This window comes from Phocoena sinus, chromosome 14 (genome assembly GCF_008692025.1).
Source record: "Phocoena sinus isolate mPhoSin1 chromosome 14, mPhoSin1.pri, whole genome shotgun sequence".
NCBI lineage: Eukaryota > Metazoa > Chordata > Mammalia > Artiodactyla > Phocoenidae > Phocoena > Phocoena sinus.
In genome coordinates, this window is record NC_045776.1 from 62495794 (window position 1) to 62511762 (window position 15969).

The 15969-nt window shown below is 63.9% G+C and overlaps 1 protein-coding gene across 6 annotated transcripts in view; it reads left to right on the forward strand.

Moving 5' to 3' along the window:
• Positions 1-15969, forward strand: part of ARVCF (ARVCF delta catenin family member) — a 36233-nt gene that overhangs the window by 17279 nt on the left and 2985 nt on the right. For 3 of the 6 annotated variants that reach the window (XM_032603257.1, XM_032603258.1, XM_032603261.1), the window contains exons 3-11: positions 8228-8386; positions 8494-9014; positions 9953-10452; positions 11010-11193; positions 11984-12101; positions 12449-12620; positions 14151-14222; positions 15481-15608; positions 15815-15965. In XM_032603257.1, the coding sequence (XP_032459148.1) occupies positions 8228-8386; positions 8494-9014; positions 9953-10452; positions 11010-11193; positions 11984-12101; positions 12449-12620; positions 14151-14222; positions 15481-15608; positions 15815-15965 (2005 nt within the window). Of the gene's footprint in view, positions 1-2979; positions 3104-5219; positions 5300-8227; positions 8387-8493; positions 9015-9952; positions 10453-11009; positions 11194-11983; positions 12102-12448; positions 12621-14150; positions 14223-15480; positions 15609-15814; positions 15966-15969 lie in introns of those variants that run through there. The other 3 variants (XM_032603259.1, XM_032603262.1, XM_032603260.1) reach the window with 2 other exon arrangements.

Below are 15969 nucleotides of genomic sequence, written 5' to 3' on the forward strand. Positions count from 1 at the left end.
CTGAGGGTTTTGCTTCCATGGAGTCTCTCTGCCTTCGTTGCCTGCATCAGTCAGTGGGTCAGCCCCGGGGGAGGCTTGAGCAGGGCTGAGGCTCTGCCTGCAGCCCAGCAGGTGACTGGCCATTGCCCCTGCTCAGCCCCAGGAGGTGTAGAGCCCCAGTCTGCTCTTGGCCAGGCCCTGAGAACTCTGAAGTTGGGATGTACAGTCAGGTCAGGAGGCCTCGTGGGGTCCTCCCAACATGAGCTGTGCCGCAGTACTGAACCTTCAGATGGGGCAATAGCGCCTGGCTCCTGGGGTGCTGATGGGGGAGGAGGGAGTTTGCTGTGATTGTTGCAGTTCCTGTGATTGACTGAGATGCAGGGCAGGGCACGGGCAGAGCTCCAGGGAGCCAGACGGGCTGCTGGCTGTGGGGGCCCGGCACATATGTGCTGGCGGCTCGGAGTGGCCTGGACCTCTGTGGCTGGAGAGAAAAGGAGGGGGTTACGGGTCTTGGTGGAGACTGGCCCAGTGCGCTAGCTTCATCTAGCCTGGGCGTTTGGGGCTCAGAAGCAGTGGTCTGTGTCAGGCTGGGGGACCTGGCCAGTAACTGCCCCCAAGCCTTGATGTCCTCATCTACCAGTGGGTGATCCATACGCACGGCCCAGCATGGTCCACAGTCAGAGCTGAAGACACATCTTCAGTGGGCCCATACACACTGGGTAGCTGTCTTTCCAAGCCAGCTGGTGGTGAGGTGGCTGCACAGCCAGTTCATGGGAGGCTGGAACTGAGGCCAGGTGGGTCTATGTATGAGGGCCACCCCTGTGGCCCCCTGGACCCCAGGCACTCCAAAGGGTGAGGCCTGCACCCCCAAATTTGGGGAGCAGAACAGCCCGCTGGGCCACACAGGGACAGTGGCAGCCCATGACCCCAAAGCCACTCTTTAGGCTCCAGGCCCTCTTTCCAGCCCTCCCAGGCCAGAAAGGGCTCTGGCCTCCAGCCCAGAGGGTGCTGCTGAGGGTCAACGCCCCTGTGGGAAGACATTCCCATAGCCTGGAGCTGCCCTGGCCTCCTGAGGGCTGCAGCCCGAAGATCAGGCCACCACCCTCCCCGCCCACTACCCCTCCCCACCCAAGGCCCTCCAAGACCTGCCCTTGGTTTTCTCTCTTGGGAGGAGATGGTTTCTCAGGCTGAGATCAGAGAGAGTGTGTTCCCAGGGCTGTGGCTGGACAAGCAGGGCTGATGGGGAGGCAGCCACATCCAGCGGGCCAGGCCTGGCAGCCTCCATGCCAAACCTGCTTCCCAGACCCATCTCAGCAGGAGGTGCCTAGTGACCCACCTGTGAGCCACGGCTGCCTGGACCTGGTCCTCAGTGTCAGAACCCGGATCTGTGCAGCTTGGAGGCTGGTGGCAAGGCAGGTAGCTGGGGCTGGGGAGTTGAGAGTCTCGGCGTGCTGCTCCACAGTGCTGGCTGCCTGCCCTTCATCCTCTAGCAGAAAGGGTCGCCTCCTCCAGACACCTGGAGCAGGCTGGCTGGAGCAGGACCGGCCCTCAAGCAATGTGTGTGTGTGTGGAGGCAGGGGACACCTTTAGGGACCTGGCCAACTTTGGGCTGGGCCAAGAGGGGGATGAGGCTAGGGCAGTAACAGATGGTGAAATTTGGGAGAAGACAGAAATGACTCACATGTAAGCATCCAGGCCAAGTTCTCTCAGGGCAGTGGTACAGTCTTCTGCTCCTGCCCCAGGTAGCTCCACGGATGGAAGTTACAGCGGGTCCAGTGGTAAGGACAACTCAAGGGAAACTGAGACTCAGAGGAACATGCAGTGGACACCCAGAGTGCTTGAGCATGCTGGTTGCATGGCCTATGTGTATGGAGTGTCCTAGAAGAGGAGTGGGGTCTGGGGAGAGGCAGGTGGGAAGCAGAAAGCCAAGGCTAAGGCCCCCTCTCTTGCCCAGCCTGCTGAACCTTTGTGGGCCGGCCCAGCTCTGTTCACCCAGAGCATAAGTCTCTTGTTCTTGGTGTGAGAGCCGTTGGCTTGCGTTTGCGGGGTGTGACCTGAGAGGGCCCCAGCCCAGACCCTTCCCTGTGTCTACACTTCCCTTTGGCCAAGCCAGACCCCCAGGGTGGCTGCACCTCCATGCCAGGCTGCTGGGGGTGGGGAGTGCACCATAGTAGGAGAAGCCCTGATTAACCGTCCCCTCTAGCTACCACTTCCCAATAGGTCAAAGACATGGAAGGGAGAGGATCTGAGGCCAGCTGGGCCCCACAAGCTTTCGCCCAGGGTCACCCAAGAGTTGTGCTCCCTCCCCTCCCTTTGATCTGCTCTGACACCTCTCAGAGGATGGGGGACCCCTGGGCCTCTGTGACTTGATGGGGAGAACCCAAGACAAAGTGGGTCAGTGCAGGCCTGGGTTGAGCTCTGTGGGGACGCTTACTGGGGAGGTGCTGGAGGGTTGGCAAGAGCCTGGAGCCAGATCTAGGAAACCTGAGCGACATCGCCGTCAGTACTCTTATAGGCCACCATTTCACAGCTAGGGGAAACTGAGTCGCAGCCGGGATGGGCAGCTTGTGCCAGGAGGGTGGTCTTGCAGGATGCCTTAGCCACACTGGCCCCTGCATTGCCAGAACTGTTTCCTCAACTGCAGGGGTAGGACTGTGGGCTCTTTTACTGGGGGTAAACCGAGGCCTGGGAAGGAGGACTCGGCGGGAAAATGCTACCTCCGCGGTACGGGGGTGGGGAAGGGGAGCCCTGACTGGCCTGACCGCAGGGGCAGAGGGCGACCCCGGCCCAAGGCTGCAGGCAAGACCCGCTCCGCGCCAGTCGGGGCGGGGCTTCGCCCCGCCCAATTGGCCGCCCACCGCCCCGCCCCTCCCGGGTGAGACCTCAGCCGATTGGCTGCTATCCACCCCGCCCCAGCTTGGCCCCTCCCGATTGGCTGCTCGCCTCACCGTCCCGCCCCTCCCGATTGGCCGCTGGTCGCGCCTAGCCAGGTCGGCCCCGCGGGGAGCGAGTCCGCCTAACCCGAGCTGAGCGGCCGAGGCACCGCAGCTGAACCCAGTCCAGCCGCCGCCACCGCCGGCTCGCGTCCCCCGCGCCCGGCCCGATGCCGGCTGAACTCAGACAGGTTGGAGGGAACTTGGTCCCGGGCGGGGGCACTGTCCCGGGGGCCGGTGGCGGAGGGCGGGGCGCCGGCCCTCCGGGAGGACCCGCTTTTGTTCGTGGAGCCGCCGGCCGGAGGTGGCTATTGTCTGCGCCCCCGGGCTGGGGCCGGGCCCGGGCGGGGCGGCGAAGTGAGCGCGCCACCGGGGGTGCGGGGAGCGGGTGGAGGGGTGGGAGCGGGCGCACCCGGGCCAGCGCCCGGGACAGGTGCCTGGGACGGGGTGGTGGGCAGGGCCTTCCCGAGCAGACCCTCTGCGCAGGTGGGAGGCCGAATCTGGAGAGGGCGGCGCGACTAGGCCTCCCCCAAATTCACAGGGCCCCGGCTCTGGGGGCCGCGCAGGAGCTTCGGAGCTTTAATGCAAGCCGGGTCTGCCGCGGCAGCGCACGTGGGGAGAGGGCTGGGGGACTGCCCTGCCCACGTGCGGAGGCGGAGGGGGGCTTCCAGCACCAGCATGGGGGAAGGCTCGCGGGCAGCCTGCACTCTTGCTCAGCAGGGCGGGGTCCCCTAACAGGCGGGGAAACTGAGGCAGAGTGGAGGAGCAAGGGCTAGGTCTCCTACACACCTGCTCACCTGGACAGCTAGGTGCCTGCCTGCCCCAGAGATGGAGAGACCAGTTCAGGGGAGCTGGGGGAATGTGGGGCCACTGTGTGCCTGATGGGTGTGGGCTGGGCTTGGGAAAGCTAGGGTGAGTGATGGCCCACCTTGCCGTCGCCCACAAGCTTGCTCCCCCAGTCTGCTGGGCACCTACTACCCCTTGGCCTCTTGGCCATTCGTCCTGGGCCTGCGTGGTGGACTGCTGCTGTGGGGCGGGGAGCTCCCGGTCAGCCAGGGCTGGGTTCGCCACTGTGGGCACCAAGGGAGAGGACGTCTGTAATGGCCAAGGACTTGCTCCCTGGTGGGAGATGCTTGCCTGGCTTGGCCTGGACTTCATCCAGGATGGCCGCTCTGGATGGGGGGGCTGGTATTCCTCCAACCCTCGGTTTATTCATCCAGCAGCAGCCGTCTCGTGCTCTCTGAGAGCCTCGACAGGGGGTTGTGGGAGCCAGGGGTGGGATCCCACCTTATTCTATCCCTTGCGTGTGCTGGTGGGGCTGTGGACAGGGTGGGACAACCACCCCACATCCTGTTCTTCATGATCCAGACCATGGGTGCTCATCTCTCAAGGGCAGACATTGCAGGTGGATCCGTGCCTCTGGGACCCCAGTCCAGCTCCCCACCAGTGGTGACTTGGCTTGTTTCCTCTGTCCCCTCCTTCCGCCATTCCCACATGCGCCCTCAGAGGCTGCTGTGGGCTTTTGCCCAGGGGTGGCCCCTCTGTGTCTTGTCCCATGTCTCATTTTTCTGAGCCTCACACACCTTAGATCTGGTCACAAAGTCAGGACTGGCACTATCCCACCTGTCCTGTGGCCTGGACACCCCAGGTCCTTCTTGTTTTCATACAAGAAAGCTGAGCCCAGGTGTGTGACAGGGCCAGAGCCCTCCATCTCTGGGCCTCTGGAGACCCTCTTGAGAGCAGTGGTTGGGTCCACCTTTCTGGGATACTGGTCACTCCCGCCCCTGCTTGGAGTCCTGGGCTCGGCCCCTCCCACAAGTTCACAGGAGCTCATGGGAAACTCCAGAAGTGTACAGCAGCCCCTTGCTGGTCCAGGCCCAGGGCCCCTGGACCAAGTGGACCATGGGACAGATTTGGGCCCTGGGGAGAGCTGATGGGAGGCTGGACAGTCATCCCAGCGAGAGAGGCAAGGATGGTGCCAGGGCAGAGGGAGGGTGAGGCAGTTGACAGGACTTGGCGGAATTTGGGGTGTGGGGGAGGCTGCAGGTGTTGTTCATGTCTAGGGTATGAGGGAAATCTGGGGCTGCAGGGCTGGGGGTTCCTGAGGTGGGCCAGCCTGGGTAGGTGGCCATGGGACATGGGGCCCTAGAGCAGGGCCTTGAGGCCAGACAAGGATCCAGGCAGCCTGGTCAGCAGCCTCTGTTGAGAGCTGACTGTGTCCTGGTCAGTCTGTGACCCCATGTTCTCACCCCAAAGACATTTCAGAGGCCCAAGCCAGGGGTCGACCTTGGGCTCCTTCTACCCTAGGCCTTGGATCCCCCACCTGCCGGCTCTGAGACTCCCATGGTAGATGCTGCATAGGTGGTTGAGAAAGTCTGGACACGCAGGTAGAAGGCAGGAGGGGATGTCGGTGCTGGGTGCTGTCGGGAGAGCCTGCGAACTGACGTGCCTGGGCCGGGGAGCTGGGATGGGTGTTCGTGCACATGTGTGTCCAGGTCCCTTTCTGCATGTGTGTGCCCAGGCATGTGTAACGGGGGCCGGGCCTCCCTGTGATCACCGGCTGACTCACGCTTCCGCCTCCCTGCCCACCGGGGTGAAGTCATCACCATTTTTAGCTCCCTGAGGTCATTTGCCAGTCAGGGCTCTTGGGGCCTTGGGATCCCGCTGCCGGGCTGCCCGGGCTGGGTGTTGGTGGCTGATGCTGCAGGGTTGCCAGGCCTTGTTGGGCTCCTGGCTCTCCTGGACCCCCATCCCCTCTTCCCCCCAATTCTGCATTGTGTCTGCAGGCTGGAGTGAGAAGCAGCAGCCAGGCCCCCCTGGCACTGAGGTCCAAGATGTGTACCCCCTGTGCCACCCTCTAGCAGCCCAAGCCTGGCCAGGGGGGTAATGGCTCTTCTCGGAGAGGGTTAAATGTATGCAAATGTATGCATACCTACTAAGGGGTTCGTACTCCTGGCAGTGTCCTGGACAACCTGGTCCCCTCCTGTCAGTCCTGCTCCCTGCACTCCCTGTTCCCTGTGCTTTGTAGCCATGGGGCCTTGCTGCTCCCCTGCTTCCCCGGCTGAGCAGAGAGCTCACTGCCAGCCACACTTTTGCTCCCACAGTTGCCAAGTGCAGATGGGGCGGCCGAGGCCCCAGCAGGGACATGCTGTCCCTGAACCTCTGCTCCAGAACCGCCCCAGCTCCCCAGTGCCCTCAGAGAAGAGCCAGGCCACCCTGCCCAGCCGCATACCAGCGTGTCCCCACCCCAGGCCTCAGTTTACTTCTCTTTCCCAAGGAACAGCATCCTTCCTTCCTGGCCAGGTCCCTGACAGGCATACTACTTGCATTCTAGGACTGAGAAGGCGGCAGCCAAGGCTGTTGCCCCAGAGGGGTGACATGTGACTGAAAGCCCTTCCCTGTGGATGCCTGAAATCCCCCGTTAGCAGTTTGTGCAGTTCTGGGTAGTCCTTTCTCCTCTGTCAGGCCTCAGTTTCTCTTTTTCATAAAATCACATATTGTCCTCTGAAGCCCTGCTTCTGGGGGAGGGGGCACATTCTGTGACCTCTTCCTCTGTCACCAGAGCCTGAGGGATGCTCCCAGCAGGTTGGTGCAGGCTTCTCCTGGGACCCCTGAAGAGGCTGCAGGGGCCCAGAACCTTAGCACTGTGTGTATTTGGGGGGACATGCATTCTTTTTTTTTTTTTTTTTTTTTTTTTTTGCGGTATGCGGGCCTCTCACTGCTGTGGCCTCTCCCATTGCGGAGCACAGGCTCCGGAGGCGCAGGCCCAGCGGCCGTGGCTCACGGGCCCAGCCGCTCCGCGGCATGTGGGATCTTCCCAGACGGGGGCACGAACCCGCGTCCCCCGCATCGGCAGGCGGACTCCCAACCACTGCGCCACCAGGGAAGCCCGGGACATGCATTCTTTTAGGACAGGACCCCAACCTGGGGAGACTTCACACCCAAGGCCCTCGGGAGGTAGGCCCCGAGGGCAGCCCTGGGCACCTTGCCTTGCATGCTCCTGGGCCCGGGGATGGGAAGGTGGCCCTGGGAGCCTTGCCTTGCATGTTCCCGGTCCCAGGGACGGGAGCAGAGCAGGGCTCTGGTGCCAGGCAGATGCAGGTTGAGCTGCTGGCCTTTCCTGGGCCTCAGCTCCCTGTCTGTGCAGGCCTCAGGGGCCTGGGGCCCAGGCGGGGACCCATCCCACAAGGCACGGGCCTGGGCCCTGGAGCAGGACCTGTCCTCCTGCTGACCCGGCCCTGGCTGCCTGGGAATGTGCTCCCCCGTGCCCGCCCACTGCAGCTTGGGTTTCAGCTCCTACCCGTCCTGGCCAGACGCTGATCCTGGGATGTTGGCATGGTGGGGGGGACCCAGGTGGTCAGAGGCCTGGGGTCCCTGTGCCACTCAGCATAGCAGGGGTCCAGCCCAGCTGTGCTGTGGGCTGGCCTGTCCTCTCTGAGCCTCAGTTTCCCCACTGGTGAATCTGGCCAGTAGGCCTGTGGGCTTTAGAAGAGCCTCTCTCCAGCACCATCTTGCCTGTGGGGATGTTGGCAAGGGGGGCTGAGAGCTGAGGGCCAAGGCTGGGGAGACCCGGGGGTGTATAGGGAGGGGACACCAGGGTTCCCATCAAGGATCAGCTGGGCCCACATTGGCCTGAATCCACCCTCTCTGGGCTCTCTGATATGACACGCAGGGCCTCAGTGAGGGGTACCAGCCACTGGCCCGAGTGAGGTAGGGCCAGGCCCTGCCCACTCAGCACCCCAAGAGTATCTGGGCTGGAAGGGGCAAGGGTATTTTGGTGTTCTGAGTGCGCAGGGCATTCTGGGAGTTGGGTATTTCTGTCCTGCGAGGGCGTCTAGCTGGCCTTGGGGATGGCGGGAGCCTGGGTGTGGCCACAGGGAGTCGGTGAACAATGCTGAAATTGCCACCCCCTGCACTCAAGGTTTCTGGGGTGGGCAGGGAGGAGGCACAGGAAAGAGCCATCCTTTAGGGAGGGCACAGGCAAGGGTGATGAGTGACGTCAGGAGAGTGTCCTGTGGGTGCTTGGGCCTCCAGGAGCTGTGGCAGCTGGGCTTACAGCTTAGACAGGGCTGCCCAAAACTGCGCCGCTGGGCCCAGGGCCTTATCCACTAGATCAGCCCAAGGAGGACCTGGGGTGGGGACCAGCCCCTTGGCTTTCAGAGGCAAGAATGTGCTGCTGTCCTCACGAGCCGGGGCTGAGACAGGCCCTGGGGCAGAGGAAGAAGGCCCTCCTGGCGTCCAGGCCAGCACGAGCGTCCTTGCCCCAGGGCTGCTGAGCACGGGGTCCTCCCACCAACACCTGCCCCCTTGCCCAGGAGCAGAGCCCGGGCAGCCAGGCCTCTTTGGCCATGATGCCGGAGGCGCCTGAGGTGCTGGAGGAGACAGTGACGGTGGAGGAGGACCCTGGCACCCCCACCTCCCATGTGTCCATCGTCACATCGGAAGATGGCACCACTCGTCGCACTGAGACCAAGGTACACCTCGCCCTGGCCTCCTGCGGGCCACCCATTATTCAGGTGGAGGGCTGAGGCCACCCTGGCCTTTCAGGCTGCCAGCCCATAGGCTGCCCCTCACCCACCAGGTCACCAAGACAGTCAAGACGGTGACCACTCGAACAGTGCGCCAGGTGCCCGTGGGCCCCGATGGCCTCCCCCTGCTGGACGGTGGCCACCCACTGGGCCCCTTCACCGATGGCCCCCTGGACCGACACTTCCTGCTGCGCGGGGGTGGCCCGGCGGCCACACTCTCCCGCACCTGCCTTGGCAGCGGAGGCGGCTTTCCTGACGAGCCCCGCGACGTCCCCAGCTATGGCAGCCTGTCCCGCGGGCTGGGTGTGCGGCCTCCGCGTGGAGGCCCCCTGGGCCCAGGCCCTGGTGATGGCTGCTTCACGCTGCCCAGCCGCCGGGAGGCCTTCCCCGCAGGCCCTGAGCCTGGTCCACCAGCTGGCCGCTCCCAGCCCGAGCGGTTCCAGGCAGAGCCATATGGCTTGGAGGACGACACTCGCAGCCTGGCTGCTGAGGACGAGGGGGGCCCGGAGCTGGAGCCTGACTGTGGCACAGCCGCACGGAGGAGGCCAGACTGTGGGCGGGGCCTGCGCACCAGGTGAGCCCCCATGAGCTGTCACTGCCTCCGGGAAGCCTGCCTTCCACTCCTTGCAGAGTACCACACGGGTAGTCTCGCTGCGGTGCAGTGTTAATAACGCACACGTTAGTTTGAATTGGCCTTGGCTCTTCTCAGGGACAGCGGCAAGGGCGGGCTCTGGGCTGTGGGATTGCACTGGGCACCCTCCCTGTGGGTCTGGAGCAAGAGAAGCTGGTGACGCGTCCATGCCTGCTGCCCGTGCTCCAGCCAGATGGCCCGGAAGACACAAGCCCAAGGGACCCAGGGCATTTTCCTGAGCTTGGGCCCCAGCCCCTCCCCCATCACAGGAGCACCCAGAACCCACGCCCTCGGTCCTTCCCTTCTCTCTGCAGCCTTTGGTTCTGTCTCCCCGGCCCTCAGCTTCTCTGTCAGGTGGGAACATGACCACTGCCTGGGTCTGGATTATGCTTTGTGGCCACAGGCGAGACACTCGCCCACCCCCAGCCTCAATCCCTCACCTAGGAAGTAGGTTTGACATCTTGTGCCCTGGAGAACTGGTGGCCTGAGGCCCCTCAGATGCCTACCAGGCTGGCTATGTGCAAGGGGTGCACTAGCCAGACATGGCCTCATGGGGAGGTGGGACCCCAGTCACAGACAGATGTTTCGTAGAAACACATTTAGCTGGGAGTCAGGGAAACTGCCTGGTGATGGGAATGAGTGAGCTCCCATCTGGGAGGGATACAAGTTCTGATGACATTGGCTGGGGTTTGGCTCTATCACTGGCTGTGAGTTAGTTCTTGCTGGGTCGGGTATGACCCTCAGCACCGACGATGCTCTAGGCTCAGCCCTGCCCCATGGGTTCATGGTCGTCCCCCGGAGAATGTGTGATGGGGCCGCTTGGGGGCAAGGCCAGCCAGCAGCCGCGAGAGGACGGTCATGCACCGTGCTCACCTGCACAGGGCCTACGAGGACGTGGCGGACGATGGCGGTGAGCTGATGGAGGAGCGGCCCCCCTTCCCAGCCACGACGGCGCCCCTGGCCCAGCCGGAACATGGCAGCCTGGGCAGCCTGGACCGGGCAGTGCGGCACTCACCCTCGGTGGACAGTGCCCGCAAGGAGCCGCGCTGGCGGGACCCCGAGCTGCCCGAGGTGCTGGCCATGCTGCGGCACCCCGTGGACCCCGTGAAGGCCAACGCGGCCGCCTACCTGCAGCACCTGTGCTTTGAGAACGAGGGTGTCAAGCGCCGCGTGCGGCAGCTGCGGGGGCTGCCGCTGCTTGTGGCCCTGCTGGACCACCCGCGGGCAGAGGTGCGGCGCCGGGCCTGTGGGGCACTGCGGAACCTCTCGTATGGCAGGGATGCTGACAACAAGGCCGCCATCCGGGACTGCGGTGGTGTGCCTGCCCTGGTGCGCCTGCTGAGGGCTGCCCGGGACAGCGAGGTCCGCGAGCTCGTCACAGGTGAGGCGCCCGGCCGCCTGCGTCGCGGTTCAGTCGGGAGTCAGGCTTAGGTACTGTGTCAGGTCTCTACCGCTGGACTTGGCCGCCACAGGTGGGGCTGGCGCTGGCCCCCTCCCCGCCAGCTCCCATGTCCCCACCATGACTACTCTGGGTCCTGCCTCTCTGGCTCTCTGGCCCCCCCAGCAGGGCAGTGGTGGGGACCATGGCTGGTCAGGGTCATGTGATGATCCCCTCTTGGCGTGGCCCCAGGAGCATAGTCCCACCTGCCTGGGTGGCTGGGAAGGGGTGGGGAAAAGGCACATGCCAGCTCTAGGCTCCCTGCCAGCCCCTCCTGTGTCCTGGCCTCTAGGGGGCTCCTTCTCCCCCCCGGGGAGCCCCCTCTCGGTGTGGCATGTGCATCTCACCCACACCAGAGCAGCACCCAGGGCCTCTTGTGGCTTTTGTCACTCCTGTCTAGCGGCGTGAGCTGGGGCCTGAAGAGGGCAGGGTGGGTCCTGAGCTGGTCCTGTGGGGACAGTGCCTGTGGTCAGCACTGGCGGGTCGATGGCACCCTGCAGGCACACTCTGGAACCTGTCGTCCTACGAACCCCTGAAGATGGTCATCATTGACCACGGCCTGCAGACGCTGACCCATGAGGTCATTGTGCCACACTCGGGCTGGGAGCCAGAGCCCAACGAAGACTCCAAGCCACGGGATGCTGAGTGGACGACTGTCTTCAAGAACACATCAGGCTGCTTGAGGTGTGCGTGGGGCCTTGCTCAGGTGCCCCTCGAAGCCTCCCAGGGCTGTTCCCACCCAAGGAGGCAGGAGCCAGGCACCAGAGCCTGCGTGCACACCTGGGGACAGCTGTCCTAGGAATAGCCACGTCCCTGTGTCCCAGATAACATGGAAGACAGCTAGCCACCCAGGCCTCGGCGTCAGAGCCAGGTCACAGTTTCTGCCCGAGTCCCGAGAATGTGCCTGATGGGGCTGTACTCACCCCCACAGGCAGCCTCTGGATGTCTGCCACCCTCCCATGTACCCCTGCTCCATCCCTGCCCAGCTTCGACCCATCCCTGTGACACCCAGGGAAGGGGAGCTAGGATCCTCCTCTCCAGTCTACCTCAGAGGCCTCATCCCACCTCCTTGTGACCCCTGCCCTCCCCCCACCACCCTTGGAGGCCCTGCAGAGACCCCACAGGCAGTCCTGCGTCCCCTCGGTCCTGTCTGTCCATCAGGATATCCCCCCATGGCCCTCTGGGGTCCTTAGCACAGGGTGGAGCCCTGAACTGCACAGATTCAGGCGTCTGGATTCACTTCTGTCCCTTTGCAGTTCAGCTGGGAGTCAGGGGAGCCCCCCACCCCACACAGATGCCAGGCCAGGGCCCCCTCCTGGGGTCTCAGCAGTCAGGCCATTGCTGCTTCACCTTCACTGCTAGCCTCTTGTCATCTGCTAGCAGCCCTGACGGCATGGCACAGAGCACGTTCTGCAGATGAGATGAGACCCCGGAGCTGGAGCTGGGGTCACAGGGCTTGCTCTTGGCCACACAGGAATGTGAGCTCAGATGGTGCAGAGGCCCGGCGGCGACTCCGTGAGTGTGAGGGGCTGGTGGACGCACTCCTGCACGCCCTGCAGTCAGCCGTGGGCAGGAAGGACACGGACAACAAGGTAGGCAGGGAGGCCCTGGCAGGCCCCAGGCAGGGTCAGTATCGCAGCCTCCCATGAAGGGTCGGGGAACGGAGCAGGAGCCCTGGACTATCCAGGCGGCACAGGGGATGGGTGTGTGGCGCGGGGCAGCAGGTGTGCCCTGAAGCCCTGGACCAGGTCCCGCGTGTGGTAGGTGCTCCCCCCTCCTTCCTCAGCCCCTCCCTGGGTTTCGCCCGAGTGGGCCCCTAACCCAGGCCTTCCCATCCTACACCCGGTCCCTTCTGCACTCACGAGCTGTGGCATCTTCCCTGGGGGAGCGGTCAGTGTCCCGTGCCCCCCAGCGGTACCCTAGCCCCCTCTCCCTGCAGTCAGTGGAGAACTGCGTGTGCATCGTGCGGAACCTCTCCTACCACGTGCACAAGGAGGTGCCGGGGGCTGACAGGTACCAGGAGGCCGAGCCCAGGCCCCCGGGCAGTGCCATGGGTGCCCAGCGCCGGAGGAGGGAGGACGCCGGCTGCTTTGGTGGCAAGAAGGCCAAAGGTGTGTGGGTGGGACTGGGGTACTGCTCTAGGCCCCCCGACCCTGCCAAGCCGAAGGTCCTCCACACCCACCGGGGACACATTCAGGGAGCCAAGGAGGGTGCCTAAGACCACCTGTGCAGTGGTCCCCCCTAGTGCCTGGACCCAGGCCCTCAGCTCCAGGAAGGGCCTTGGGGGCCCAAGTTTGGAAGTGCCGAGGACAGCGCCGCCTCCTGGCAGTGGCAGGACACCCGAGGACCCTGGGGAGCCCAGGGGGCAGCACCCCACCTGCCTCACCCCGTCCCTACCTCGGGTGCAGCTGCCAGGGGTCTGTACACTGCCTTCACCTGCCCCACTGCGTTGGCCTTTTCTGATCCCCGTCCCACTTGTGGGCACTCAGCCCCCAAAAGTAATCGGGGTGAGAGCCCCCGTCCCTCTGTCCTATACTTCCTGGGAGGGAATGGGGGTGCTGCCCGCTCAGGCTCCTCTCCTCTCTCCTGTGCTTCCTCCGGCCGCCCAGAAGAGTGGTTCCATGAAGGTAAGTCCCTGTTTGTCCTGCCATGCAGGCCTGGCGGGTGCAGTGGGCACCAGGGACCCCTCCCCGCCCCCATTGCTCAGGCAGCCATCTCCATGACAACTGCAGGACCTTTCATCCTTGGGAAGTCCTGATCCCAGTTCCTTCTCCGGGCAGCCATCTCCATGGCAACTGTGTGGACATGACAACTGCAGGAATGTCAGCCTGGGGCTGTTTGGGAGGCCGAGGGGCTGTCCCTCTGTAACCTCAGAGCCGAGGGTGGATAGGGCCTGGGCATGTCCATTCCCAGGGGCACTGGGGAGCAGGGTCTGCCCCTCTGATGGGATGGGCCAGGTGTGGCTCAGATGGAGGGACCATGCAAATGCCCCAGGAGGCTGGGTACGGCAGGCCCCTGATTGTCTGAACTCAGCTCTGCCTTCCAGGAAGGGGAAGGTTCCTCATCTGAGCGGGAGGGCAGCCGGGAGGTGGTGAGCTGGCTCTCACGGAGGTGTGCAGGCCGAGGCTGACGGGTGTTAGGTGGGGCTGCTGCAGGGGCCTGCGAGTGGGGGGTCTCCTGGCCAGCAGAGCCCAGGGCTGGGTCCTGGCCCCAGACAGGGGCAAGTTTCCCCATGAGTGGGATTCTTGGCTCCAGCCCTGCCTCACTGTGCAGCCAGGCAAGTCCTGTCCCTGCCAGCCCTTGGCTTCCCTGTCTGCACCTCCCTGCCCCAGTCTGGGCTCCTGGGCCCCTCAGTTCACACACATGGTGGCCCCAAGGAGCCCATCGGGAGGATCTGCAGTGCAGCTCCCAGCACCCGATGGAGGATGAGTCCTGGCAGCTCAGGCAGGGCTCGGACCTCCCTAGGTCTAACTGCTACCACTGCCCTTTGGGCAGAGCTGCCTGCCTGGACTCAGAGCAGTGCTCTGTTCTCAGGCCTCTTGGTGCCCAGTCTTGGATGTGGGGGTGCTGTCCTCGCCCCTCCTGACACATACCTGCACCCTGCAGGGTCCACCTCACCTCCCACTGCCCTTCTGTTCCAGGAAAGAGGGTTGGTGAGATGGACCGGAACTTTGACACTCTGGACCTACCCAAGCGGACTGAGGCTGCCAAAGGTGAGCAGTGGGAGGTGGAATCCAGGCCCAGGCCTGTCCAGGAGTTAAGCTTTGTACCACCAAACGGCTGAAGGGCCTTGGAGATCTCGTGGGGAAACTGAGGCCTACAGGTGTGGGGTTCCTTGGAGGACTGTGCAGTCCCTGGGCACCTGCTCAGGGCTCAGAATCAGGGTCTGTGCCACAGGTCATTTCAGGCAGGGTGTGGGCGCAGAGGCAGGGAGGAGCCAGGCACTTGCCAGGTCACATAGCACATGAGAGGCTGGCAGGGATTGGAGTGAGGGCTAGCTGGGCAGGGCCTCCTGTGCCAGCCGAGAAGCCCGGGTTCACTCCTAGGGATTTTGGAGCCCCGAGGTGCAGTCAGATCCAGTTGGGAGGCTGGGCAAGATCACTCAGATCATGTCGGGGAGTGGTTCAAGCTTCTCGCTCCCTGTGTCCATCGGAGCCCCACTCTGTGTGGCACTTCTCTGTGCACTGGGAATCCAGCCTGGGTGAGAGGGGTCTGCCCTGCAAGCCCAGATGCCCAAGAGCAGGGTGCAGCAGCGCAACCGTGGGAGGTCTGGGGGGAAGCATCACAGGCAGAGGGACCAGCCCATGCAAATGCCCTGCAGGGGCAAGTGCTTGGAGCATTTTGGGGACAGGAGGCTGGAGTGGAAGGAGTATGGGACATGAGAACTGGAGAAGGAGTGATAACATGTGGGGTGTGCGGGGGAGGGGAGGAAATGTCCAGGGACACAGAAGCCTAAATATGGGGGCAGACTTGGAAGGCTGCTCCGCCCTCCTCTCTGGAGCACTGTGGGGTGGCTCTGCTGCCAGGCTGGAGCCTCAATTGATGAGGGACGAGGAGTGGTTGAGTGGCTCTGACAGGGAGGGTGGGCCTTATATACGGGTGGGGGGGCTGTTGCTAGGGAGTCTGAGTCCTGTTGCTAGGGGAGCAGCTGTGGTTACTGCCTCCCTCCCCACCCCAGGCCTCCCGGAAGCTCCAGCATCAGGCAGGTCCCATTTCTTTGGCAGTGGGGTCAAGGAAGAATGACCTCGCCTAAACCCACTGCTACCTCAGAGCTTGGGTTGATTGCCTTGTGAAGTGGGAAGGCTTTTTACTCTTCGGTGGCTAAGGGGTGAACATGTTGCTGCTAAACATTCCTGATGATGCCACAGCCATACTGGGCCACAGCTTGCCCTTCCCTGGGAGGGCTGAGGAGGGGGTAGGGGGTGATGGGGCGGCCTGGGTGACTGTGGGCTGCGGGTGCTCCGTGCGCAGGCTTCGAGCTGCTGTACCAGCCCGAGGTAGTGCGTCTCTACCTGTCCCTCCTGACGGAGAGTCGGAACTTCAATACTCTGGAGGCCGCAGCCGGTGCCCTGCAGAACCTCAGTGCTGGCAACTGGGTGGTGAGAGGCCAAGCCTGGCAGGGAGGAGGCCGAGGGAATCCCAGGAGCATTCCCGGTGGAGATGGTGGGGGAGCTGCTGGGGGAGGGCTTTGTCAGGCGGGGGAGCAGAACAGTCCAGCCGGAGGAGCGGTCAGGGCTCAGGTAGGCGAGTGTCTTGGTGTGTGCGGCGCGGCCAGCACTGAGCACACCTCGCACCCCCGCCGCAGTGGGCCACGTACATCCGCGCCACAGTGCGCAAGGAGCGTGGGCTGCCGGTGCTGGTGGAGCTGCTGCAGTCGGAGACCGACAAGGTGGTGCGCGCCGTCGCCATCGCCCTGCGCAACCTCTCGCTGGACCGGCGCAACAAGGACCTCATCGGTGA